Genomic DNA, 25,395 nt, shown 5'->3' with positions numbered 1-25,395 from the left:
CGCACACAGCACTCACAACCCACGCGCCACCCGCCGCCTCACACCCTAGCAGGACACACGACTCAGATTTTTACATCACTTATGGCACCAAAATATACATTGTACTGTGGTGTGGTTACAATAAACCATTTTTATACAACATCGTATTACATTTTCTTCCATCTTTCTTTTCAATATTATTATCCAACCTTTACAACAAACAGTCACCTATTGTTCCACGATTTAAAAATAATACTACCTATTACGCATTTAAATCCCGGGCAACGCCGGGTCTCTCAGCTAGTTTATAATATTATCATCTGCACTTAGAGTTGTTTGTGTTGTTTTTCTCCTATATGTTCTCTCTGGATTGTGCATAAACAGTCCTACTTCTGGGACCAGTGAAGACAGTCCCTACCAGAGTGTCTTAGCAGGGAGTGACAACTTTATATATCACACTTATATTTCATACTAGCTGAGAGACCCGGCGTTGCCCGGGATGTAATGTTCCCGTTCCTCTCTCTCCTCCCCCCTCTCTCTGTTTGTCCCCCATTCACATCAATCCAGTCCCCCCCCTCCCTCCCTCCTTTACAGCTTCATGTAGCGTGTGTGCGTCAGTCACTGTGTGTTTGCTCGCGCGTCAGTGAGTCTGAGGCAGAAACACAAACACACACAGACTGACTGACGCACACACAGTCAGTGTGTGCCTCAGTCAGTGTGTGCGTGCGTCAGTCAGGCTTTGTGTGCGCGTCAGTCAGTGTGTGCGTGCGTGCGGCAGTCAGTCAGTGTGTGCGCGCGGGGCGTCAAAGGCAGGGGGGGGCGTCAAAGGCAGGGGGGGGCGTCAAAGGGAGGGGGGGGGCGTCAAAGGGAGGGGGGGGGGGCGTCAAAGGGAGGGGGGGGGGGCGTCAAAGGGAGGGGGGGGGCGTCAAAGGGAGGGGGGGGGCGTCAAAGGGAGGGGGGGGCGTCAAAGGGAGGGGGGGGCGTCAAAGGGAGGGGGGGGCGTCAAAGGGAGGGGGGGGGGCGTCAAAGGGAGGGGGGGGGCGTCAAAGGGAGGGGGGGGGCGTCAAAGGGAGGGGGGGGCGTCAAAGGGAGGGGGGGGGCGTCAAAGGGAGGGGGGGGGCGTCAAAGGGAGGGGGGGGGCGTCAAAGGGAGAGGGGGGGGGGCGTCAAAGGGAGAGGGGGGGGGCGTCAAAGGGAGAGGGGGGGGGCGTCAAAGGGAGAGGGGGGGGCGTCAAAGGGAGAGGGGGGGGCGTCAAAGGGAGAGGGGGGGGCGTCAAAGGGAGAGGGGGGGGCGTCAAAGGGAGGGGGGGGGGGCGTCAAAGGGAGGGGGGGGGGCGTCAAAGGGAGGGGGGGGCGTCAAAGGGGGGGGGGGCGTCAAAGGGAGGGGGGGGCGCCTCAAAGGCATGGATTCCTCCCCCTGCATTTCCTGCAGTGGACAGGAGGGGGGGGGCAGTGGACAGGAGGGGGGGGGGCAGTGGACAGGAGGGGGGGGGCAGTGGACAGGAGGGGGGGGGCAGTGGACAGGAGGGGGGGGCAGTGGACAGGAGGGGAGGGCAGTGGACAGGAGGGAGGGGGCAGTGGACAGGAGGGGGGGGGGCAGTGGACAGGAGGGGGGGGGGCAGTGGACAGGAGGGGGGGGGGCAGTGGACAGGAGGGGGGGGGGCAGTGGACAGGAGGGGGGGGCAGTGGACAGGAGGGGGGGGGCAGTGGACAGGAGGGGGGGGGCAGTGGACAGGAGGGGGGGCAGTGGACAGGAGGGGGGGGGCAGTGGACAGGAGGGGGGGGGCAGTGGACAGGAGGGGGGGGCAGTGGACAGGAGGGGGGGGGCAGTGGACAGGAGGGGGGGGCAGTGGACAGGAGGGGGGGGGCAGTGGACAGGAGGGGGGGGGCAGTGGACAGGAGGGGGGGGGCAGTGGACAGGAGGGGGGGGCAGTGGACAGGAGGGGGGGGCAGTGGACAGGAGGGGGGGGGCAGTGGACAGGAGGGGGGGGGCAGTGGACAGGAGGGGGGGGGCAGTGGACAGGAGGGGGGGGGCAGTGGACAGGAGGGGGGGGCAGTGGACAGGAGGGGGGGGCAGTGGACAGGAGGGGGGGGCAGTGGACAGGAGGGGGGGGGCAGTGGACAGGAGGGGGGGGGCAGTGGACAGGAGGGGGGGGGCAGTGGACAGGAGGGGGGGGCAGTGGACAGGAGGGGGGGGCAGTGGACAGGAGGGGGGTGGCAGTGGACAGGAGGGGGGGGGGCAGTGGACAGGAGGGAGGGGGCAGTGGACAGGAGGGGGGGGGGCAGTGGACAGGAGGGGGGGCAGTGGACAGGAGGGGGGCAGTGGACAGGAGGGGGGGGCAGTGGACAGGAGGGGGGGCAGTGGACAGGAGGGGGGGCAGTGGACAGGAGGGGGGGGGGCAGTGGACAGGAGGGGGGGGGGCAGTGGACAGGAGGGGGGGGCAGTGGACAGGAGGGGGGACAGGAGGGGGGACGCAGTGGACAGGAGGGGGGGGCAGTGGACAGGAGGGGGGGGCAGTGGATAGGAGGGGGGGGCAGTGGACAGTGACACACACACACACACACACACACACACACACACACACACACACACACACACACACACACACACACACCTCAGTTGATGCGCCCTTTCTCAGTTCCGTTTGGCGCCGGAGGTGGGGAGCGACACCTACCTGTACTTCCGGGCGCCGCCACCGTCTGACTCGGCGCCGCGAGGGAGGAAGGGGGTCCGCCATCTTACGCGCCGCGTGGCAGCTGCGGGAAGCGAGGTGATTTGGAGCGGGGAGGCGGGAAGCGAGGTGATTTGGAGCGGGGAGGGGTGATTTGGAGCGGGGAGAGGTGATTTGGAGCGGGGAGAGGTGATGCCGCTGGGGAGGGGGAAGAGGTGATGCCGCTGGGGAGGGGGAAGAGGTGATGCCGCTGGGGAGGGGGAAGAGGTGATGCCGCTGGGGAGGGGGAAGAGGTGATGCCGCTGGGGAGGGGGAAGAGGTGATGCCGCTGGGGAGGGGGAAGAGGTGATGCCGCTGGGGAGGGGGAAGAGGTGATGCCGCTGGGGAGGGGGAAGAGGTGATGCCGCTGGGGAGGGGGAAGAGGTGATGCCGCTGGGGAGGGGGAAGAGGTGATGCCGCTGGGGAGGGGGAAAAGGTGATTTGGAGAGGGGAGAGGGGTGTGTGTGTGTGTGTGTGTGTTTTATTTATTTTTTTGGACCTTTGGCCCGTCACTCCGCCTCAGGCCAATGAGGTGTGGGGGGCGGGCCAAGGGGGTGGTGTGAGTGTGTGAGGCCAATGAGAGGTGTGCGGGGGCGGGCGGGCCAAGGGACCAATGAGATTGCCGCTAGGGACACCGGACATCCAGCAGGCAGGCATGCATGCAGGCAGGCAGGCAGGCAAACATACAGTGCTTTCACTAATATAGTATAAGATGCACATTGATTTTTCACAATATTGTTCACTGTCACTTTAAGAATAGTGAGCACTTTGTGTAAAGCGCCTTTGAGATCACTTTCACGTATCCATACCGAACAATTGAAGACACCTGTGAGATGTGAGATTTAAAAAAAACAAAACTCTGTACATATAATCTGATGTTTGTTACCTAAAATGTTATCACAACCATCTACTAATTATTCTTTCAATCCTTGTATCCAGCTACCTTGAGACAGCAACCCAGCTCTTGCTTTCACTTCCACTTGAGTACTGTTTTTTTAAATTAATTTAGCAATCTAATTCTTCTAACCCTGGCCATTTTTGTTGACTTGCATTCAATCATTCTAGTGCCAAACCCCTTGTTACCAAGGTCTCAATCTTAGCCATGGTTAACAAAAAAAGAATGCCTTCCAGTCACATCCACATTGTATAGCAATTTACTTTTTTTTCCCACCCTCTATTAAAAGAATATTGTAAACAATTTCTCATTGTAATTGATTTCATAGGGAGATTCGACCCATCCTAAAAATAAAATGTTTACTTATTTGTATCGTTAAATTATTGTTCCTTTTGTTTGGGTCTGCTGAATTCATGCTTACTTGATCTGTGGCCAATGATTTAAATTTATGTAGCGCCAACAACATACAGCACTGTACAAAATTACAATACAGGAAAAAAAGTTCCAAGAATGGACATATGGATACCATGCCCCAAAGAGCTAACAATCTAAGTGGTATCATATTTACTTTACAATTAATGAAAACAAAAAATTAGCTGCAAAGTCTAGGATTTGTAAATGAGAACAAAAATTAATTCGATAAGAATTATAAAAGCCCTGCAACGCACTTGGTTTCCATAGACAAAAAGTGTAAACATTGCTTTTAAAAGTCTTAAAAATAAAAAAGGCTCCATTCCCATACATTAAACCTGTTAAACATGCCACTGCCTTTACTTTCCTTTGTTCTGAAAAGTGACTATCCACCTGATGTTAATGACTACTGCTAAAGTCCAAATAAAAGAACCACCTTGATGGTTTTTAGAAAGATTCAGACACGTGAACTCAAAAAAAGTGTAAATTTATTGGATTCCAACATTTCTTGGTCAACAGCTAAGTAAAGAAAACACACAGTAGAAAAATTCTTACAAAGAAACAATAGATTAGCATTACATGAACAGGTATAGTCTATGAGTTTTCAATTCTAACAAAAAGGAAAAATCTATTTATAATCAAAACTCACTGATGTACTGTGCCGAGAGCAATATAAAGTACAATGGCTACAAAATGTGCACCATTGTAAAACAGATCATTGATTTATCTTTCATAATCACAGGTTACAATAGGAAAACTGAATAACCATAAAGAAAATGTATACTTATGTGGGTTGTGGGGTCACTAAAATATTGAGTATTAAATAATCTGAATGCACTGAACGCTCCCTATATTTGCCCTCGTAAGTATTCTTCCATTGCACACTTTTTTTTCTTCCTATCACCGTTATCAAAATGTAACAGATCGCAGATATCACCAGACACAGATTAGTAGTGAGAGTAGGCTTTGGTAATTACACTGGTGATGCATCGGGTGAAACGCTTTGCAGATAAAATTATACATCAGGTAAATTCACCACTGATGCAATGGATTTAATGGTACACTAGGACAATGTTTTTTCTGGAAAAGATAAAGTCACATGTCATTATTAGTATTAGTTGTCTCTGACAAACATAAGCTCAAGAGAAACCAGAGGTGTCAGAATCCAGTCCTCAAGGACCACCAACAGTTTAGGTTTTCTGGATATCCCTGCTTCAGCACAAGTGGCTCAGTCATAAAGACTGATCCACACCGATTCAGTCACCTATGCTGAAGCAGGGATATCTTGAAAACCTGACCAGTTGGTGGCCCTTGAGGACTGGAATTGGTCACCTAAGTGATGTCAATATACACTATTGTACAATAATATGAGATATAGGTTATTTTGGTGTACATGTGGACAAAGTAGCATAAAAAATATTTCCTACATAAAATGATTCCATGTCAAATATTTTTCATTATCTGCAATATTTAATTGCCAACTTTAAATACATGATGTAACTAACAGTTCATGTCTTATTTTAACATTTCTCACAGCACGGGAATAGTTTAAAGTCAGTCATGCATGTTAATTAAACAAATGCCATACCACAATTGTAGTAATTTCATGGTTTAAAAAAAATAAAACTTATAATACACAGCATGAACTATTGTAAAAGCCTTTGTCTTCATATTCGTGCATTTACATGAAAAGCTGAAAACAAAACAAACTAAATATTTTAAAAGCTGTTTTTATTTCAACATTCAAATAAACAAATCTAATTATTTCCCATTGTTAATGGTTTAACCAGTGACCAGAAGGGAGATGACAGTACTTCACACCACACTTTGAGAAAGAAGGACCTATTTTACGATATCCTAACTTTTCAAAGAACATAAATGGGTCCAAATGGGTATTTCTCTCTTTAAAACCAGATTATGCTGGGTTTCTGCATTCTAGCACTAATCTTTATAATAATGACTAATACAGAAATTATTAAGACTGATGCACTGCGGCCGCGTAAAGCGGCTAAAAAAAGTGCCATCTTTGACCCCATGAAGCGGGGCTTTACACCCTGGCATGGATTATCATGCTTGTTGCGAATATGAAATTTTGTTTTATTCCACCAAGTTATCCTCTTCAAAAATGTTCTACTTTATCAAGGCGATTTCTTACAAATTAAAAGAACATTTTGGTGCAGGATCAAGCTTTAGAATGGTTATGCAGCAGATATGACCCAGTTTTTATATTACTATGAATTTTAACAATTTAGGTGGCTGTGTGCAAAGTGCAATTAATAAAATGTTCCATTTCCAAAAGAACCTATTTTGTCCAGATATTACCATATATAAAATTATATGTACACATTTTTACATTCTTTGCTTAGTGATAACACCATAAAATGTCCCAAAACCTCAAATAACACTTCTTTTCTTAGAGATTTAAAGGGAGGAATGAAAAATGTACTCCCAAATGAATATAGAAGTGGCATACATAGAAAAAAACCATGCTCTATTTTTCTCTGAAAATTTCTATTTTACATACTTCCTTCCTCAGCATAAGCATATCTGTTAGCAGTTTGCTAGTCATGCTTTGCAGATGTGCATATTTAATATATATGGCTGCCCTACAATTTTGTTTTAACAAACCAGTCATATTTTACCTATACATTCCTAGAACCATTCAATGGAATGAAAGCATAGTCCTACAATTAAAAACAGTTACTCCGGGCAATCACCAAACCTCCTCAAAACTCTTCACTTCCCGAAAATGTTAGGACCTAATGAACTTGAAAACGTGAATGCATTTAGGTCCGAATAGGAATTTGCCAGTTACTCAAAAAAACATTGCGTTGCTTGAGATCAGGAGATAGATTTTGTGACTCTTGGTATATTAACAAGAGCTTAACCCATTACTGCTTAGATTAAGGGACATGATTTGCGTCAGATTTTCTATACAATCCTGTATTTGTCAATTGTCTGGGTTCTTATAAACAAGAACAGTCAACTAAGGCCCTTGTTAAAAAGATTTAGAAGTTGCTTCCAACGCAGTTTAAATGAATAACACTAAAATGTTCTCTAGCACCACCAAGGGGCTTCACATCATACTGGTTAAGCGCCACAGACTTTGCACTTCTTTTGCCGTCTTTCCTGAAAAAATTCAGTCATATCCAATGCAATGGTTCTCTGCCATAATCCTACCTGATTCATATTTACACAAAGTGCGATCATATTTTCCAATTGCTTATTTATTTGTATAATCTACTGTCTGTGTACTGACAATCACCACTGAAAAGTTCCAGCAAACCGGACTTTCAGATAGATACTTCATTTAGTTTGGCTTTAAATCAGACTTCAAAATTTGGAAAGGGTCATGGAAAAGGAAGCAACATCTCACAGACCCACTTTTCCTCCAAGCCCCCAGGGCAGGTGTGGACAACGGCAGTCCTCACCAGGTCGGGTTTTCAGGATATCCCTGCTTCAGCACAGGTGGCTCAGTGAAAGGGTTGAAGTAGGAATATCCTGAATACCCAACCCGTTGGTGGCCCTTGAGGACAGGAGTTGCCCATCCCTGCCCTAGGTAGTAATGTTATCTTAATTTATATCACATGCTTTTTTTGTAAGGGTATTTGGCAGTTACCTAGAAAACAAAAAATTAAGTCACATGTTCATTCATTTTTTATTCCTATGTTACAAATCTTAATATCTCTTACAAAAACATAAGTTGCTGTAGATAAGAAAAAGCAATGATCATAAAAGATTTAAGCTCCAGGTTAACATGGAGAGTTGTAGTTACGACCTTTGAAATATCAATGAAAGGCAGGACTAGCATAGGGTAATTTATTATCTAAAAAAGTAGTAGTTAAGACCAACCGTCAATTCAAAGGAGTTATTAGCACCAGTTCAGTTTATTAGTTAAACTCACTGCAAGTTTATAGAAAACTGAGATTTTAGTTTGTGTGCATAGATTGCAAAGTTATGCAAGTTTAAGAAAATAAGCCAGAAATGGGATTGACTTACATTTGACTCTGGTTTTTGTCTTTCTGCCAGTTTCAGATAACATGTCCTTTATTCAACTAGAAAACATGGTTTATGCTTATTTCTACTCTTTCGAGCTATTGCTTCCTCCAATGTTCTTCTCTAAGTCAAATCTTATGAAATCCAGACTTCGATATCATACCTTCTTCAATTTGAAACCATTACCCGTCTACTTATTTTGGTATGCGTGCAATATTATACGACAACCCTGGCTTTCATAAGGTATTGGGCGGCTATGTGCATCTAGGATGGTAATAAAGACAATGTGGGTTTGGGCCCCAAATACTACAAAACGTCAGGGATGACATGTATACAGTACAATAGATGGACATCTTAAGATAGCTGCTTGTCCATAGTTATAGATACAGTAGAATACAATTGCAGCTGTTCTGCCAAGCAATAAAAGGAGATTATCAGGACATCTGTATTTGTTAGTTAAGCAGAGGGCAGCTTGCAACAGAAAAACTGTATCTTAAACCTAAGAAGCATCAGAGTACCACATTTCAGATGGACTTTTGGCAGCTTAGCATTTAATTTTTCCTTAAATTCATGTTTGAGATTTTCTCTTTAAAAAAAATGGAAAGAAAAAAAATCAAAAACATAAACCGTCGATGTATCTACTAATCTTTAATTTGCACTTCAACGGTTAAAAAAAAATATATATATACTATATGACTAAAGTCTAAAAAAAGTATACAACTCAAGGGTGCACCAACACAAAAAAAAGTGGCAATCACTTTTTACTTCTGCTTTTCGTCCAGTTAGACTTGAACAGTTTTGATTAATGGTTTTTTTGTTGTTGTGTCTAAAAACCATCTTTATGAATTACCCCTGAATGTTGCAACTTTAACAGTAAGTATTGTATATTTCGTGGAATTCATTATTGTGCTTTTCACAGTTAGGTTTTTGAGTTTCGGTTTGAAAAGATATTACCATTACCTACTTAACAGATTTTCATTTCAGAAAACAAACTGTTGATTGATATAAAGATAATGTTACATAGCCACTTTCAATATATTGTAACTCCAATTTCTGGGATTTCTCCTTCAATGCAGCAGTGTCACCTATTTGACCAGGTGTTGGCCGGATAAGCAATAGGAAGTTTCAGATTCTAAATTGTGCGGATGGGGAAACTCAGCCTGCAGTAATATGGCCTGCTATTTTTTAGGTCTTTACTATCAACCTCTCACAAGAAGCAAAGTACTGTAGGTGGCACTCCTTCGTAAAAGCATAAACATGATGATTTTCAGTTAAAAACTATAATCTGTAGGTGGAGAGGTCAAAGTTTTACTGCAGGATAATAAACACATTTATGGCAAAACGTGAGAGAATCTTTCCCAAAACTGAAATACTCAGTTGCTGTTTTGATATAGTGAAATAATAATTTAGTACCATAAAAAAAAATGGTACATATTTACTACATTTGTTTCCTCAAAATTACATTTCATTACAGTGGTATATGCATAGGCCTGGTGCCAAGACATTTCTTAAAATGGTTCAGTATTTCTTCTACCAAACGCTTTTCTTCTACTTCCCACAGTATTAAGCTATCTCTTGCCTGAAAAATAGCAAACATTCACTTTGATTAAATGTCATAGTAATCCAAACTTGAGGCTCAAGAAAATTTGTTATTGCTAACGATTACTAAAAACAAATAATTCACCATTTAACTGTATGCTGTTATTCAATCCCATAGAGTTGTAGTTGTAAGGTCTCAATTAAACTTCAAAACAAAGTTTGTTGCACACCATCAACTAAAGAAAGGAGATCAAACTTTTTTATATACATATATATATAACTGACAGAATTGGATCAGAATCCATGCATACACAAGATGTAATCCAAGTAAAATAGTGATTTGAGCGGTTTCATCTGCTAAAAGATCTCAGACCATGCTGCTGCACAGTATCCAACAGTTCTTCAAATGCTATCTAGTAACACCAGCAATAGACAAGGTGAACAAATCTCCAATGCTTCAATAGTCTTCTACTTTCTACGTGTTGGTAAGAATGTCCAACACAGTTCTTAGAATGCTATCTAGCAACACAAGCAATAGACAAAGTGAACAAGTCTCAAATGCTTCCATAGTCTTCTACTTTCTAAGTGCTGGTAACAATGTCCAACACATAACCAGTTTGTATTTATTTTTAATTTAGCACCAGAGCTTTGGAGCCTTCAGTTGTGTGTCTGTTCGTGACTCCACAAACTGAAAGCAGTCTTAAATGTCCTGTGACAAAGTTTGCACATGAATTGTCTTTTGAAAGTAATGGCTGAAAGAGGTGGGGCGTGATAGAAAAGTGTATCTGACTCTTGGGGAGTAAACAATTTTTCAGTAGCATTTGGATTCTCTGTAAAAACTGTAGGGCTCCCTGGTTCTATAGGCTGGATTTTGGGCAGGGGAGGTGGTGGTGTTGGTGATGGGGGAGGTGGAGGTGATGGGGAGCTCACAGGAGCACAGACTTCAGGTTCTTTAAAAGCCGAATATTCACTTTGTGGCATATGTGACTGGAAGTGACTCCATAGGCGGAAATTTGTCCGGAAAGCCTTGTTACATACATGACAAATGAAAGGTTTTACAGAGCACAATAGCTCTTGGTGGCGTTCTAGTTGCTTGTGCACTGTGAACATTTTTCCACATTTTTCACATGGCCACATACCACTTTCTGAGTCCGACATTCCTTCTTTATGGCCAAAGCTAGTTTCCGAGTTATCTTCCATATCATCTGTAGGTTCTTCTTTAATCTGAACATTAAATTGCTTTGAAACGCTCAGATCTTCAGGGAGGCAATTGGATTCCTCTGAATCAAAGTTCATATGTTCTGAAGAGTCGCTATAAACGCAATCTTCTTTTGATTCAAGAAAGTCATTCACTTTGCTAGATTCTGGTAAAGATTGTAGCCTTGGTGTATTACTTATTTCTCCATTGTGATCAATCAAGGGTAAAGAAAAATTTTCTGTCGGGGTCATTGTATTTTGATTATGAACTTCAACCTGATGACGCCAAATACTGAAGGAGGATTTAAATGTGCGCATGCACTCAAGACATGTAAGCTTCCTATATTCACACTTGCTTTCATGTTCATGTTTCATGTCTGCAGAGGAAAATCGAAGACTGCAGTATGGACATAAAGTAGCATTTCTACACAGTCGTTCATGATTTCCTTGTTCCACAAGAGAAGTCATCTTTGTATTACAAAGTCGGCAGTGATACACATCCTTGTTTTCCACTGGGCTCTTCGGAGGAGAAAGTTCTTTGGGCCTAATTGCCTTGTTCCCAAACATTGTTTTTTCCCCTGGATGCATTTTGCTATGCTGTTTAAACTGAGACAGAAAACGATAAGATTTTCCACAATAGGAACATATGTAGGCGCCTTTGGTTCTTGACCGTAAGTTTCTTTTGAGTACTTGTGCTTGGCTACTTGATGATCCTTGAAAACCTTGTTTGCCTCGTCGTAACTTATACATAACGGCTTTTTTTATCTCTCGCTCTCTTACAATGTCAATTAGTTTTCTTTGGAACTTTTCATCCAAAACTGCATGTGAACTTGAAGCAGGTGATGGGTTCTTAACTATTCCATGTTGTGTCTGACAGTGTGTCCATACCTTAAAATTTGTGTGGAATCTCTTGTGGCAAATGTCACAAGCATATGGTTTCTCAGGGTTATGGTACATGTTCACATGGCGGTGAAGACCAGCAGTTGATCGAAATATTTTAAGGCAATATTTGCATTTAAATTTTTTTTGTCTTATTTCTTGTGTACCACTACAGATCTCTTTGCAGTCATCTGAATCGGGGAAATCAGCATAAAGATGTGTGGAGCTTTCCCCAAAGTTAGCATTCATCCCTGAAGAACTGCTTGGTTTCATTTTGACTCTTCTAGATGGAAGCAACCTTCTATCAGCCTGAAACCGTCTTTTAGCCGGTAGTCTACTCAAATTAGGACTTTCTTCAGATTTATGCCGAAAATCTCTACTGCTAGCCTGTGAAGCATCGCCCACAGTAACCCTAATTATTTCAGATGGTTCTGCTACAGGGCTATTGGGCTCTGTCTTTATGTGTACATCCTTTTCAAATAAAGTCTCCCTAGAGACTCCAAAGGACCTTGTGTGATCTGTATGGATTTCTTGTGCCTGGTCTCTGGTGCCAGCTTTCTCTGCAGCACTTTTTAATGATGGCTTCTGAGATAATTTATTGGGTGTTTCATCCTTTGAGGCATCTTTTATTGCCGATGGTCCACGTAGAGACTGAAAATCAGCAGAATGTGAGTAAACAGGGACTGGACTATCCATTGACAACGATCTTCGAAGAAGACTTTTAACAAGTGGGCCACTACGGTCAATATTTTGACTTGCTGACCCAGTAGATGGAACTATAAGTCCTAGCTTAGAGTAATAAAGCAAGTTCCTTTCTTCTCCTTGACTCGGAGTACTTTCTTTTCCTGGTTTCTGCATTGAATATGGAGATTCTGATGAACGAAGTTGGGATGGTACAGATGGTATCATTTGTCTCTTAAATGTCTCTGAAGGATTTCCCCGTACTAAAGACCGACTTGCAGAAGGCTGATCATCGTCAATTTCTTTAGGTGATGGCGTTTTTTGCTTCAAAAATGCATTTCTTTTTAACCACCCACTTATACTTTGATCATCCAAGGCATAAGAAGATCCAAGCCACCTTCTTTCAGAAGACAGCAAACTGTTGAGTGGGTCAGGTGATTTCATATGTTGCTTAACAGCATTTGTCTTTCCTTGTTTTGAAGATGAAGGTTTAGATGACTGGCTTTTGTCATGTTGTACATGACTGAGGTTTTTGCCTGGAGACTCATTTCGGCCTTGACAAACAATGACACTTCTATGTTGAGACCCACCTTCATCTTCCTCTTGGAATATTGTCTTTTTACTTGAACATGAGGAAAAGGGTGCTCGAGGAGTTTTAGAAAGTATATTTGTAAGAAAAGTAATGCCGAGACTGTAACCCAGTTCTTGTACTACTGCAAGGCTGCCTTTGTCCGCAAACAGTGATGAAGAATAAATGTAGTTCAACACATTATCAAATGCATCCGCTTCACAAAAGTCTAACTGAAAGACTGTTTGCAACTCATTTTTTTTATCTGTGAATAGGCTCTGGAAGTATTCACTGCTGGCAGCCAATACATTTTTATGAGCTCGAAATTTTTGGTCCCCAACAATAAGAAGAACATCACAAAGTTGTCCTTTCAGACGCTGCTCGTTTAAAGCACTCAACAGAGAAATTGCATGTGCTGGATTTATGTAATGCAGAAGTCCCTCCATTGTTCGTATTTATCTGAAAAACAAACACGTATATATTATAAAGATATTAATGCCAATTAATGTTTTTAGACCAAAATCAGTAAACCATATAGGCCCAGATGCACATAAAAGTGCTAAAGTTTAGCACACATTTAGTCCCAGTGGGGAGTAAAGGCATGCTAAACCTTAGCACCCTTTTGTGGATCTGGGGCAGCTTAAGGCAAGGACCTCCAAGATAGTATTTCAGCAAATACTACCAGTGCTATGTGCTACCCCAGGGAGACAGTTGGAGATTAGGGAGGTTAATGCATTGCTTTAAAAATAAATAAATAAATAGATGAAAGGAGAGTTTTGGGGTTTTTAGAGCACTGGGATTCAGTTTCTGAGAGGTGCTATCTTTATGGTAAGGATGCATTGCACCTCAATAATGAGGGATCTTCTCTGCTAGGGGGAGGATGTTAAAAAGGTTGGCGATTGTAAACTAAGGAGGGGGAGGGACAAGAAAAAGATAATAAACAACAGGATAGGAATGAGGAAATAGCGTGGGGTCGTGGAGGTAGAATGGGGGCAAGTGGGAGTTTGGTAAGCAGGGACACACCCATATTAAATACAAATACTAGAAAACTTCGAAAGACTAGATCAAATTGAAATAGAAAGACAGTAACAGACTGGAAAAAAACCTTAAATGCATGATTGCTAATGCAAGAAGCCTGACAAGATAAAATGATGGACCTTGGGAGCAGCATGATATCAAAGGAATTACTGAAAGATGGTGGGATGAAACTCATGACTGGACAGTTATTCATTTTTTCGGAAGTATCGGACAAATAGAAGAGGAGATGGAGTATGTTTGTATGTTAAATCGGATCTACAACCTATTATAAAGGGAAGATGTTTATAAAGGGAATGATGAAAATGTAAAGATCTTGTGGATAGAAATTAGCAGCGGAGGTAAAAGTATAAAGAAAATGTTTGTAGGCATATGATATAAACCTCCAAATATCTGTGAGATTGAGGAAGCTAAAATACTTTTGCAAATGGAGAAGGCATGTAAACTAGTTCATGTTTGCAGAACGGGTGATTTTAATTATCCATACAGACTGGGGTAATTAGATTAGCATTACAACAAAAGGAAACAGGTTTTTGGGGGTGCTTAAAGACAATGACACGACCCAAATTATTGAGGAACCAACCAGGAGAGGGGCAATAATGTATTTGGTCGTATCAAACAATACAGAAGTAATAACAAATATTCAAGTCTGGAAACATTTGGGAAACAGTGATTATAACATGGTCGCATCTGAAATAAATGATCAGAAACCATATTACATGGGTTCAACAAAGATGTAACATTTTAAAAAGGCAGATTTTAATAAACTGAGGAATAATCTACAAGGAACATATTGGGATGACGTTTCCGAAGGGAAAAATGTGGAAAATAAATTGGCAGTCTTTAAAACATTGTTAGATAAGCACACTTATCAGTGTATATACCCTTGGGTAATAAATATAAAAGAAACAAATCTAAACCAATGTGGCTAAATAAACAGGTAGGGGATGAAATGGAAAGGAAGAAGCAGGCGTTTAGAGTATTAAAGTTAAAAGGGACGGAGGCATCATATCAGAATTATAAGGAATGTAACAAAAGAAGCAATGAAATTTAAAAAAAATTATTTCCAATTTTTCTAAACAGGATTGCAACAGAAAGTAAGATCAACCTAAAGTTCTCTAAGAACCTTAAGAATAAAAAGATTGAAGAAAAAAACAAAACGAAAAAAACAAAACAAAAAAAAAAAAAACACAGGACCCTTGCAGTGTGAGAAACTGGCAAATTATTGGATAAGGAAAAAGCATAGGTATTACACAAATTTTTGCCTCTGTATTTACCAGGGAATTATCAATTGCAAAAATAGTGCCACAGGAGGAGACCCCGTCTCTATATTAACAAACAATTGGTTAACAGGAAAAAGTGCATAGGTGGCTTGATAAAACTAAAGTAAATAAGGCACCTGGCCTGATGGCATACATCCAAGAGTTCTTAGGCCTCGGTCCCGCTGCGCTCGTTGGTGCGGGTGGCCATGTCGCGAGTTCCCCACCAGCAGGGGAATCCTCGCGAGCCGGTCCCGGTCCCCCCTGGCGGCACAGCTGACTACACGCTGTGGCGCGTCAGCCGCTAGGAGACACAAGAGAATGGTGTTTCCTAGCGTTGACGCGTCACGTGGTGTGGCTGTGAGCCAATGGGGAGGGGAGGCTTCGGGAGGAGGAGAGGCTTCGGGGAGCGGGGAGGAGTGTGGAGTGAAAGCAGGTGAGTGCCTGTCTGTGTGTATGTGTGTGCCTGAGTGCCTGTCTGTGTGTATGTGTGTGTCTGAGTGCGTGCGTGCCTGTCTGTGTGTGTGTGAGTGCGTGAGTGCCTGCCTGCCTGCCTGTGTGTGTATGAATGAGTGCCTGCGTGTGTGTGTGTGTTTAAACTTACCCTCAGCAGCTCCAGCTCCAGCCCGAGTCCGTGGAGGGGGGGGGAGAGTAGCGGGTCCCTCCGCTCAAGCCACGCCCCCTCCCTGTCAAGCCTCCCACTCCCGCCCACCTCCCGCTCCGGCTCCCTACAGACCGCATATCGCGGTCTGTGTATGTCAGCGCACCGCCTGTCTGCAGTGCGGGTGCGCTGACTCTGGGAGCGGGGCCTTAGCCTTAAGGAGCTAAGTTCAGTAATAGCCAAACCATTATATTTAATATTCAAGGACTCCATTTCAACGGGCTCAGTACCAAAAGATTGGCATAAAGCAGACGTGGTGCCTACATTTCAAAAGCGGGGAATTACAGACCTGTAAGTCTGACATCAATAGTGGGGAAGCTACTTGAAGGTTTAGTACGGGATAATAATCAGGAATACCTAATGGAAAACAAAATTATTAGTAATAATCAGCATGGATTTATGAAGAATAGGTTATGCCAAGCTAACCTTATTAGTTTCTTTGAGGAAGCAAGTAGGAATTTAGACCAGGGTAATGCAGTTGATGTGGTCTACTTAGATTTTGCAAAGGCTTTTGATACGGTTCCTCACAACAGGTTAATTAATGTACAAAATAAAGCACATTGGACATAGTAAAAATATTTGCACCTGGATTGAAAACTGGTTGAAGGACAGACAACAGAGTTGTCGTAAATTGAACATTTTCAGGTTGGGCTAAAGTTGTGAGTAGAGTACGTCGTGCCGGTACTGGGACCCTTGCTTTTTAACTTAATTAGTAATGATCTTGATGTTGGCATAGAGAGCAGAGTCTCCAGCTTTGCTAATAACACTAAATTGTCTAAGGTAGTAGAATCAGAGCAGGATGTAATTTCTCTTCAGAAGGACTTAATAGACAGGAAAAAAGGGCAGGTAAATGGCAGATGAGGTTTAATACAGATAAATGTAAGGTTATGCATTTGGGAAACAAAAGAAACAGGTGACTTACAAATTAAATGGGGGAAAACTGGGGGAATCCTCGGTGGAGAAGGATTTAGGAGTAATTGTAGACAGCAGGCTTAGCAATAGTGCCCAATGTCATGCAGTAGCTGCAAAGGCAAACAAGATCTTATCTTACATTAAAAGGGGAATGGATGTAAGGGACATAAACATAATTATGCCCCTCTATAAAACATTAGCAAGACCACACCTTGAGCACCACGCCATAAAAAATACATTATGGAACTAGAAATAGTGCAGGGAAGAACCATCACATTAATAAAGGGGATGAAAAACTTTGACGTATTAGGAGAGGCTAGGTCATTTAGATTTATTTACATTTGAAAAGAGGCGTGTAAGAGTGGATATGAACTATATACAAACACGGTATATTCGTTGACAATACAAGGAGCTTTCAAAAAAATTATTAATTCCAAGGGCAGTACAAATGACAGGTCATCCTTTGAGTCTGGTTGAAAGGAGATTTCACAAGCAACAAAATATAAAGGGTTCTTCACAGCATTGGTCGGTGCGCAAACTGGGGATCGCAAAATTTATGGGGGGCGGTGCTTACAGAGGCCCCGCTTTCTTCCCCGCAACTTCTACATAAAATGCCGGGGGAGCGCGTGAGGCCTCTGTAGGTCTCTTACCTTCTCTCCGGCGTCTTCTGGCGATGCATCGCCATGACAACGCGGAGTCAAATGACGCCATGGGGGCAAATGGCAATGCGACATCACATGACGTCGTGATGCCGGAGGAAAGGTAAAGGGTTGGCACGAGCAGGTGGGGGGGGGGGGGGGAAGAGCAGGAGAAAAAGTTCGCGCATTTTTTTAAAAGACAAAATGATTTTGTATTTTTATGCGACGGCTGCCTTACGTGAGTGTTTCAGCCAACGAGGGCAAACCAGGCGTGCGTCGCGTTCGCCACGCCTCCCTGTCACGCAAATGACTATTGTGACCACATATGACCCTATGACGACAAATTGTGCGAGCCCCCGAAACAAACGCGGTCTAAGTGTCACTGAAACTAAAAATAACGCGGGTTAAGCTGTGGAAAACCAAAACTGGCACTCGGGTTCCAATCCGGAAAAAAATAAAATAATAATAAATATATAATTTTTTAAGTGCGGGGAGACCAGAGGCACCCGAGTGCTACACCGAGTGATCACATGATCACACAGGACCCTGATAACGCAAACGGATGTGGCGGATACACCTCTTCCCTGCCAATCAAGTTCCAGTCAACGTAATCTCCATCTAGAAAACAAGCATTTCTAGCCTGGACGTGCCGCTAGAAGAACGCCGTCCCTCCGCCACGTCACACTACAGATAAGATTATACAGAAATAATATTATGTACCAGGTGATCTCGCTGCTGTCCTTGGGGCTTTTGACACCACGAGGACCGTGACAGATTGCTGCCGCCATAAAACAATAAACCTGGTTTAAAAGAAAACTACACATTTGGCGATTGGGAGTCGAGTTATTCCTGACATAGAAAAGCGCTTTTCTCTCAGAGCCACAAAAACAAAGGGGTGTGTGTTTACTTCAGGCAGCTCCTGTTATCACATGCATGTGCTTTATCCTGTGTCTAGGACACACAGCCCAGCATTAGAGCGGTTATACAGCCGCACAGCCGCCATTGTGCTCCCCCTTTTTATTAAATACTACGACACAACAACGACAAATGTGCTGCAGCCCCAAACACAAAGGCGGCAGGTTCTAGAACACCTGACGCAACAAGCCTAACGGCCGGGCGTCACGTGACACCCAATGTGCCCCCCCGTCCTCGCGGGGCCTCGGGAAAGACAAGGAGCGCGCATGCGCCCCCCGCCATTTTGGAAACGGGGGGGGGGGCATGGTTTATAGGACGGGAGCCGGCGCATGCGCACCGCTAGCCAAACGCTGGGTGTGTGTGTCTGTGTGAGAGAGAGGGGGGAAGAGGGAGGCAGGCGAGGTGACGGGTAATAGAGGAGGGAGGAACAGCAGGGAGAAGAGGAGAAAGAGAAGGGAGATAGAGAAACCACCTCAGAGTTACGTCAGGGAATGGGCGCCTGTGCCTGACCGGCCCCCCGGAGGACACGTTTGTACCCACCGTCCGTGTGACCGGCGCTGCTGCTCCGCGGCGGGCTTTCGCTTTTTTAAATTATAATTTTTTTTAATGTTGTCATTTATCGTCTCCATTTCGCCCCCCCTCTTCCAATTCATCGGTGCGCGCCTGCTGCTGTGATTCCATCCATCTTGAATTTGACGTCATCGCACACCAGAGATGAGGTCATCGCACGGAGCGCTCGTCACGTGCGCGGCGTTCCGATTGGCCGGAGAATCCCGGGGGCGGGAGAGGAGGAGGCGGGCGCGCGCCAGTGACAGAGAGAGACGCTCGGGGTTATATATTCTTATTCCTCCCGGGATGCGGGAGCGGGAAGGAGGGCCCGGGGACTCTGGGGAACGGGAGGGAGGCCCCGGGGGACTGTGCGACATCTGATACACGTGTCACATAGAGACTGGGGAGGGAGACTCGGGGGATGAGACATGTAATAGTCACAGCTTGCATGTGGGATCCTTTAATGTTGTGTATGTAGCAACCTGAGATCACCTGGAAGCAAGAACAATCTATATCAAATATAGGCATCTCTTGTAGAATAAATGCACCTGTATATACCCTATAGAATATATATACACACCCCATATTTTATATAGGATATATACATGTATATCTCCCATATAATAAATATGTATATGTACCCTGTAGAGTGTGTATATATATGTGTGTGTATATATATATATATATATATATCCATATACACACACACACACACACAGAATAAATAACCTATAGAATATATCCCATATATATATCCTATAGAATAATTATATGGTAGACTATATACCCTATAGTGTGTGTGTGTGTGTATGTATAGATGTAGCGCAGTTTCCCCCACCCTATGGGAGATGTGGCGACTAGTGTGTTGTGTTACCTGCGGCTCACACGAGGCCTGAACCTCTGCGTCTGGGAGCCTGGGGTGTACCTGATCCGTCCGACTGCGCCTCCACCTGGGCAGGATCCTAAAAGTGTTGGATATCCCTGTCACAGGACAATATAAGACATACACACTTGGTATAAGATAACAGTTTTACTGGAGAGACCGTAATACAATACTCGTACATAGGCCACGCACAGCCTTACCCACACAACAGTATATCCCTGTCCATCCACTTAGTCCACACCCTGGCGAGTGTCCCCCAATGTACAGAGGTGCCCTGGGCACTTACCCAACCTGGAGTCCACAGTAGCCAAATCACTGAGGGGTGTATGTGACAGCGCTGTCCACAACTAACGTGTTACAGTTGGTGCAATTGTAGAATGGTGATATACCTGCTGGGTGCTCCAATACCCGGTAGCGCCAACTGAAGACAAGGGATCCGCTGATCCAGTGACGTTGTTCGCGATTGCTGTCTGCCTCCACATTGGGTGGTATCCAGTTGGAGTGTCCCACCATGAAGATAGTCTCCGTGCCTTTCGGTGGTGGTCTGGTCCCAGGCCGCAATTGCGTGTCGTTCTGCTGGGTCCCTGACACTATTGATGCTAAGTGGGGCAGTGTCCCTGTCTAAGGGCCTGTCCCTGTAGCAGCCACAAACTATACAGGGGAGTTGGGGCCTAAGGGGGTCTCTGGCCTAGTGCCGGGGCCACAGACCCCCTGCACACACACCCTACCTTCTCCTTGTATCAGCGCGCGAAAACTATCTCTTTGGAGAGCAGGGGATTAGGGCAGCCCTATTGGCTGTTGCGCGACATGACTCCAGCCCCAGTGCCTTGTGGGTCATGTACCCACGGAGCACCTTTCTGTAATGGCCGCCCTTACTATTGCTCTGTGCATGCGCGAGGGGAGTACTATGATGCCCGCCGCAACTATGGGGCCATTGCGCATGCTCGAACGTACTGTGCATGCGTACGCATTTTAAGATGACGGCCCCAGCTAGCCGTGTGTGCCGCGGACCTCCGGTGACCCGTTCGCCCCTGCCTCAATCTGCACCTGCCGAGCGCACACTGCACCGCCGCATCCACATCGCAAGGTAGGGAACCACAGGGGCCAAGGGGATGCCCAAAGGGGAGACCTGGCCATATATATATATATACATATACACACACTTATTAAGGTTATGGTGGGTAAAAAAAGTGACAAAAACCCTCCACAGTAAAGCATAAAGCATCTAAATATTCCTGTATATTCATTTGCATGTCTTGGACAGGTCTGCAACCCTGTCTTTCACCATTATCACCCAGCACTTCCACAGCAGCAAGGGATTCTGGGAAATGCCATGCAAATGAGCACACAGTGCCACCTTTTATCTCAAGCTCACATTACATGAGCAACCCTTAGCCAATGCATGCTGCTTTAGGCCTCGGTCCCGCTGCGCTCGTTGGCGCGGGCGTCCATGTCGCGAGTTCCCCACCAGCAGGGGAATCCTCGCGAGCCGGTCCCCCCTGGCGGCACAGAGCACTACACGCTGTTACGCGTCAGCCGCTAGGGGACACAAGAAAATGGTGATGTCTAGCGTTGACGCGTCACGTGGTGTGGCTGTGAGTCAATGGGGAGGGGAGGCTTCGGGAGGAGGAGAGGCTTCGGGGAGCGGGGAGGAGTGTGGAGTGAAAGCGTGAGTGCCTGTCTGTGTGTGTGTCTGAGTGCGTGCGTGCCTGTCTGTGTGTGTGTATGTGTGTGCCTGAGTGCGTGAGTGCCTGCCTCTCTGTGTGTGTGTGAGTGCCTGCCTGTGTGTGCGCGTGTGTGTATGAGTGCCTGCCTGTGTGTGTGTGTATATGAGTGTGTGTGTGTTTAATACTTACCCTCAGCAGCTCCAGCCCGAGTCCGTGGAGGGAGGGGGGAGAGTAGCGGGTCCCTCCGCTCAAGCCACGCCCCCCCTCCCTGTCAAACCTCCCACTCCCGCTCCCTACAGACCGCATATCGCGGTCTGTGTATGTCAGCGCACCGCCTGTCTGCAGTGCGGGTGCGCTGACTCTGGGAGTGGGGCCTTAGCCTTAGACACAGCTTTTAAGCAAGGGCTTGGGAGATGCAGAGCCAGTAAACCCACTCACATACATGTTTCAACCTTGATGGGTATCATCAGTGTGCTTTATGCTTTACTGTGGAGGGTTTTTGTCACTTTTTTTTTTACCCACCATAACCTTAACTGTGGTGATTACCGACTCTTATCTCATTTGAGCAAATGCCAGCAACCAACCTCACACTGATGATACCCATCAAGGTTTAAACATGTCTGTGAGTGGGTTTACTGGCTTTGCATCTCCCAAGCCCTTGCTTAAAAGCTGTGTCTAAAGCAGCATGCATTGGCTAAGGGTTGCTCATGTAATGTGAGCTTGAGATAAAAGGTGGCACTGTGTGCTCATTTGCATGGCATTTCCCAGAATCCCTTGCTGCTGTGGAAGTGCTGGGTGATAATGGTGAAAGACAGGGTTGCAGACCTGTCTAAGACATGCAAATGAATATACAGGAATATTTACAGTTGCTATATATATATATATATATATATATATATATATATCATAGAAAAAGAAAAAAAGCACTCCGTAATAATAGTCACTGGTGTGGGTGCAGATCCTATAATGAAGAATAAGCAATACGATACCGTTTGGAAACGAAATCAGCAGGCAGCACTCCAGAATTGAACAAACCAGGGTATTGAAAAAATAAACACAAAACCAACGTTTCGGTCCACGAATAGGACCTTTATCAAGGTGGTGCCATTTGTGGACCGAAACGTTTTTGTGTTTATTTTTTCAGTACACTTGTTTGTTCAATTCTGGAGTGCTGCCTGCTGATTTCGTTTCCAAACGGTATCGTATTATATATATATATATATATATATATATATATATATATATATATATATATATATATATATATATATAATGACAAAGAAGATCCGCAGCACTCGCCAGTAACTATCCCTGATGCTTGATTTGTTCTATTAAAACCTTTTTGCATTTGACTAACATTTTGGTGACTAACATACTTAGTTTTTCACACATGGCTTCTCCATTTTGGCGTTATTTTTGTTAAATAAATCATGACAGTGTAATATGTCATGTGTTGTTCATCTGAGGTTGTATTTAATCTGAGGTTGTATTTACCTAATTTTAAGTCATGCTAAGGCACAGATTATTGTATTATGTCCTGATATGTAAAACCATAGAATTCAAAGATGGTATACTTTCATTTTTACACAACTGTATATAGTTAAATATACATCAGGCGCAATGAAAGAAACAGTTCTATATATAGTCTCTGTGAGGATGAGACAAATAGATAATTGGAAAGAGCAGCAGGTATAGATGATCCTGATGTCGATCCTACGAATAATAAAGAAAGGCAAACATTGTGAAATAACGTGTGATGTATTCTATATGCAAAAGTGAAGGGCTACTTACAATGTAGCAGATTTTACAAGCATTGCCTGGTAACAATCCCAGTTTTGTAATACAGCCGTGAGCCCTGGCTGGAATTGTTACCAGACAATGCTTGTAAAATCTGCTACATTGTAAGTAGCCCTTCACTTTTTGTGTATAGAATACATCACACGTTATTTCACAATGTTTGCCTTTCTTTATTATTCGTAGACATATGGAGACCAGGGGATCCTGATAGCCAAAAAGAGACAGCACACTGCAGGTATGGTATCAAAAAAGTGTATTCAGTAACACAAGGCCGCCAACGTTTCGGTCCTCCCAACGGGACCTTCCTCAGGGCAGTGCATAGGATTGACATCAGTATCATCTATACCGGCTGCTCTTCCACATTATCTATTTGTCTCATCCTCACAGAGACTATATAGAACAGTTTCTTTCATTGCGCCTGATGTATATTTAACTATATCAATTGTTGGTTTGTGTGTTAAAACCAATACATTGCGGCAGCATATTTAGAACACTTTCTATCATTTAGTGGGTCCTCGGTTATCCGACAGAATGCGTCCCGCAAACCGCTGTCAGTTAACGGGCCGTCGGAAAGCGGGTCCAATGTTAATCGGCGGCGGCGACCGTCGGATATGCGAATTCTGCGGCGGAAAATGCGTCCAGAGACTATTGTGCGGCGGCGAATAACGCATTCGCCGGTAAGCGGAACGTCGGATGCCAAGGACTGCCTTTATATCACATTTAGGGTAGGGAAACTATATTGGATCCACTGTGCTAGTCTCAAGAGATTGCTCCATGTACATGTTTATTTATAGAGCGTTTGCAGTGCCTTACAACAGGGGGCGCAAACTTTTTTCCCTGCGCCCCCCTGCCGGCTGTCCCCTCACTCCCGCGCTCCCCCCCCAACCCCAACTTACCCGGGGCCTCTGTAAACCCCACGCCCCCCGTCGGCAGTCTCGCGACCACCCTGGGGGTCGCGCCCCCCAGTTTGCGCACCGCTGCCTTACAAGATAAAACATTGCAATACAGGGTCCTGGCTGTCACATAGCTGTATGGCAGGTGAGCTCCAAGTGGAATTAGAATGAGACATCCTTTTATCCCCCATTGCCATGAGAGGGAATGTAGAGAAGTTTTACTATCACTTTTATTGTACACTTGTGGATTCCTGGATCTTGGACAAGGCAGATTAACACCCTTCCTGATTTCAATGAGTGTGAAGGAAATAAGTGAGATCAATTCACTTTTTTTTTTTTGCATGAGAAGTATACCATAGGCATATTTTCTTTTTAATTTGCACTTTGATATGCAGACCATGCACTGGTAATATGCAATGCAGACCATGCACTGGTAATATGCAACATAAGCTTAATAGTCGGTGGGTTGAGGGCATCTTTATGGGTGAAGAGGAAAAAAACACACGTCCAGAATTCTGGAGCCAGCAAAATGGATTAGAACCAGATGAGCCCCTGCTGGAGTTTGGAGAGTAAGTGTCAGCATGGGAAAGCTTTAGTCTGAAGATATTGGGGAAATATAGAGGTCTCCATAAGCCTTTAACATCCAGTGGGATGAGTGAACTAATGGGAACAAGTGCAGATAAGGGCACTTGGCTATCCAACGGAATCCGTTCTGGAAGTAGCGTTGGATAGTGAAACTGGTGTAAAGCGAGCCCCCATGTTAATCAGTGGCGGTGAACATTGGATAACGCATTCCGGCGTCAAAAAACAGCCCATAGGGTTGGATTGTAAAGCGTTGGATATGCCATTCGTTGTAAAGGGAAACGTTGGATCTGGTGTAAGTGCCATTGATTAAATGGTAGTTAATACTGGATTGGAGTGGGATACCTCGCACAGTGCTTTGATAATCTCTTAGAGGAACGCAATCTATCAGGCTGGCCATAGTGTGCGTGACCGCGCAGCAAAATTTTGAAGAGACGTGATTTCGTTTTTTTTCACGTGGCGGCTGCATCACATGAGCGGTTCAGCCAATGAGGGCGAACCAGCCTAGTGATGTCACGACCACGCCTCCTCATCAGAGTTCACGGATCGCTCGGGCAACAGGCGCGCGACTTTTTGCGCTGCCTTAGATTACACTTTAATGAGGGAAGCCTGGAGCTAGTATGAGAAGTGGAACATGATCCCTTAATAAGACATCCTGTGATATTCATGTACTTGCATATATATGAATGCACGTGTTCTATATGTATGTACAGATATACTTTCATTATGCCTATATGACAGGCAACAAA

At 44.7% G+C, this 25,395-nt stretch overlaps 1 protein-coding gene across 4 annotated transcripts; it reads right to left on the bottom strand.

Moving 5' to 3' along the window:
* Positions 1-4,466: 4,466 nt before the first annotated feature.
* Positions 4,467-19,024, bottom strand: ZBTB21 (zinc finger and BTB domain containing 21). 4 transcript variants are annotated; one of them, XM_075593684.1, is made up of 2 exons: positions 18,748-19,024; positions 4,467-13,314 (listed from the first exon to the last, which is right to left on the bottom strand). In XM_075593684.1, exon 2 carries the CDS (start codon positions 13,299-13,301, stop codon positions 10,188-10,190), a length of 3,114 nt encoding a protein of 1,037 aa, XP_075449799.1. In that variant the 5' UTR covers positions 13,302-13,314; positions 18,748-19,024; the 3' UTR covers positions 4,467-10,187. The 4 variants fall into 4 exon arrangements, with proteins under 4 accessions (XP_075449799.1, XP_075449797.1, XP_075449798.1 ...); XM_075593682.1 differs by having other exon boundaries at positions 18,816-19,023; XM_075593683.1 differs by lacking the exon at positions 18,748-19,024 and adding an exon at positions 18,081-18,495.
* Positions 19,025-25,395: the final 6,371 nt, after the last annotated feature.

Source organism: Ascaphus truei, chromosome 3 (assembly GCF_040206685.1).
Source record: "Ascaphus truei isolate aAscTru1 chromosome 3, aAscTru1.hap1, whole genome shotgun sequence".
Taxonomy (NCBI): domain Eukaryota; kingdom Metazoa; phylum Chordata; class Amphibia; order Anura; family Ascaphidae; genus Ascaphus; species Ascaphus truei.
Note: the sequence above shows the minus strand (reverse complement) of the source record. Positions and strands in the feature narration are given on the sequence as shown.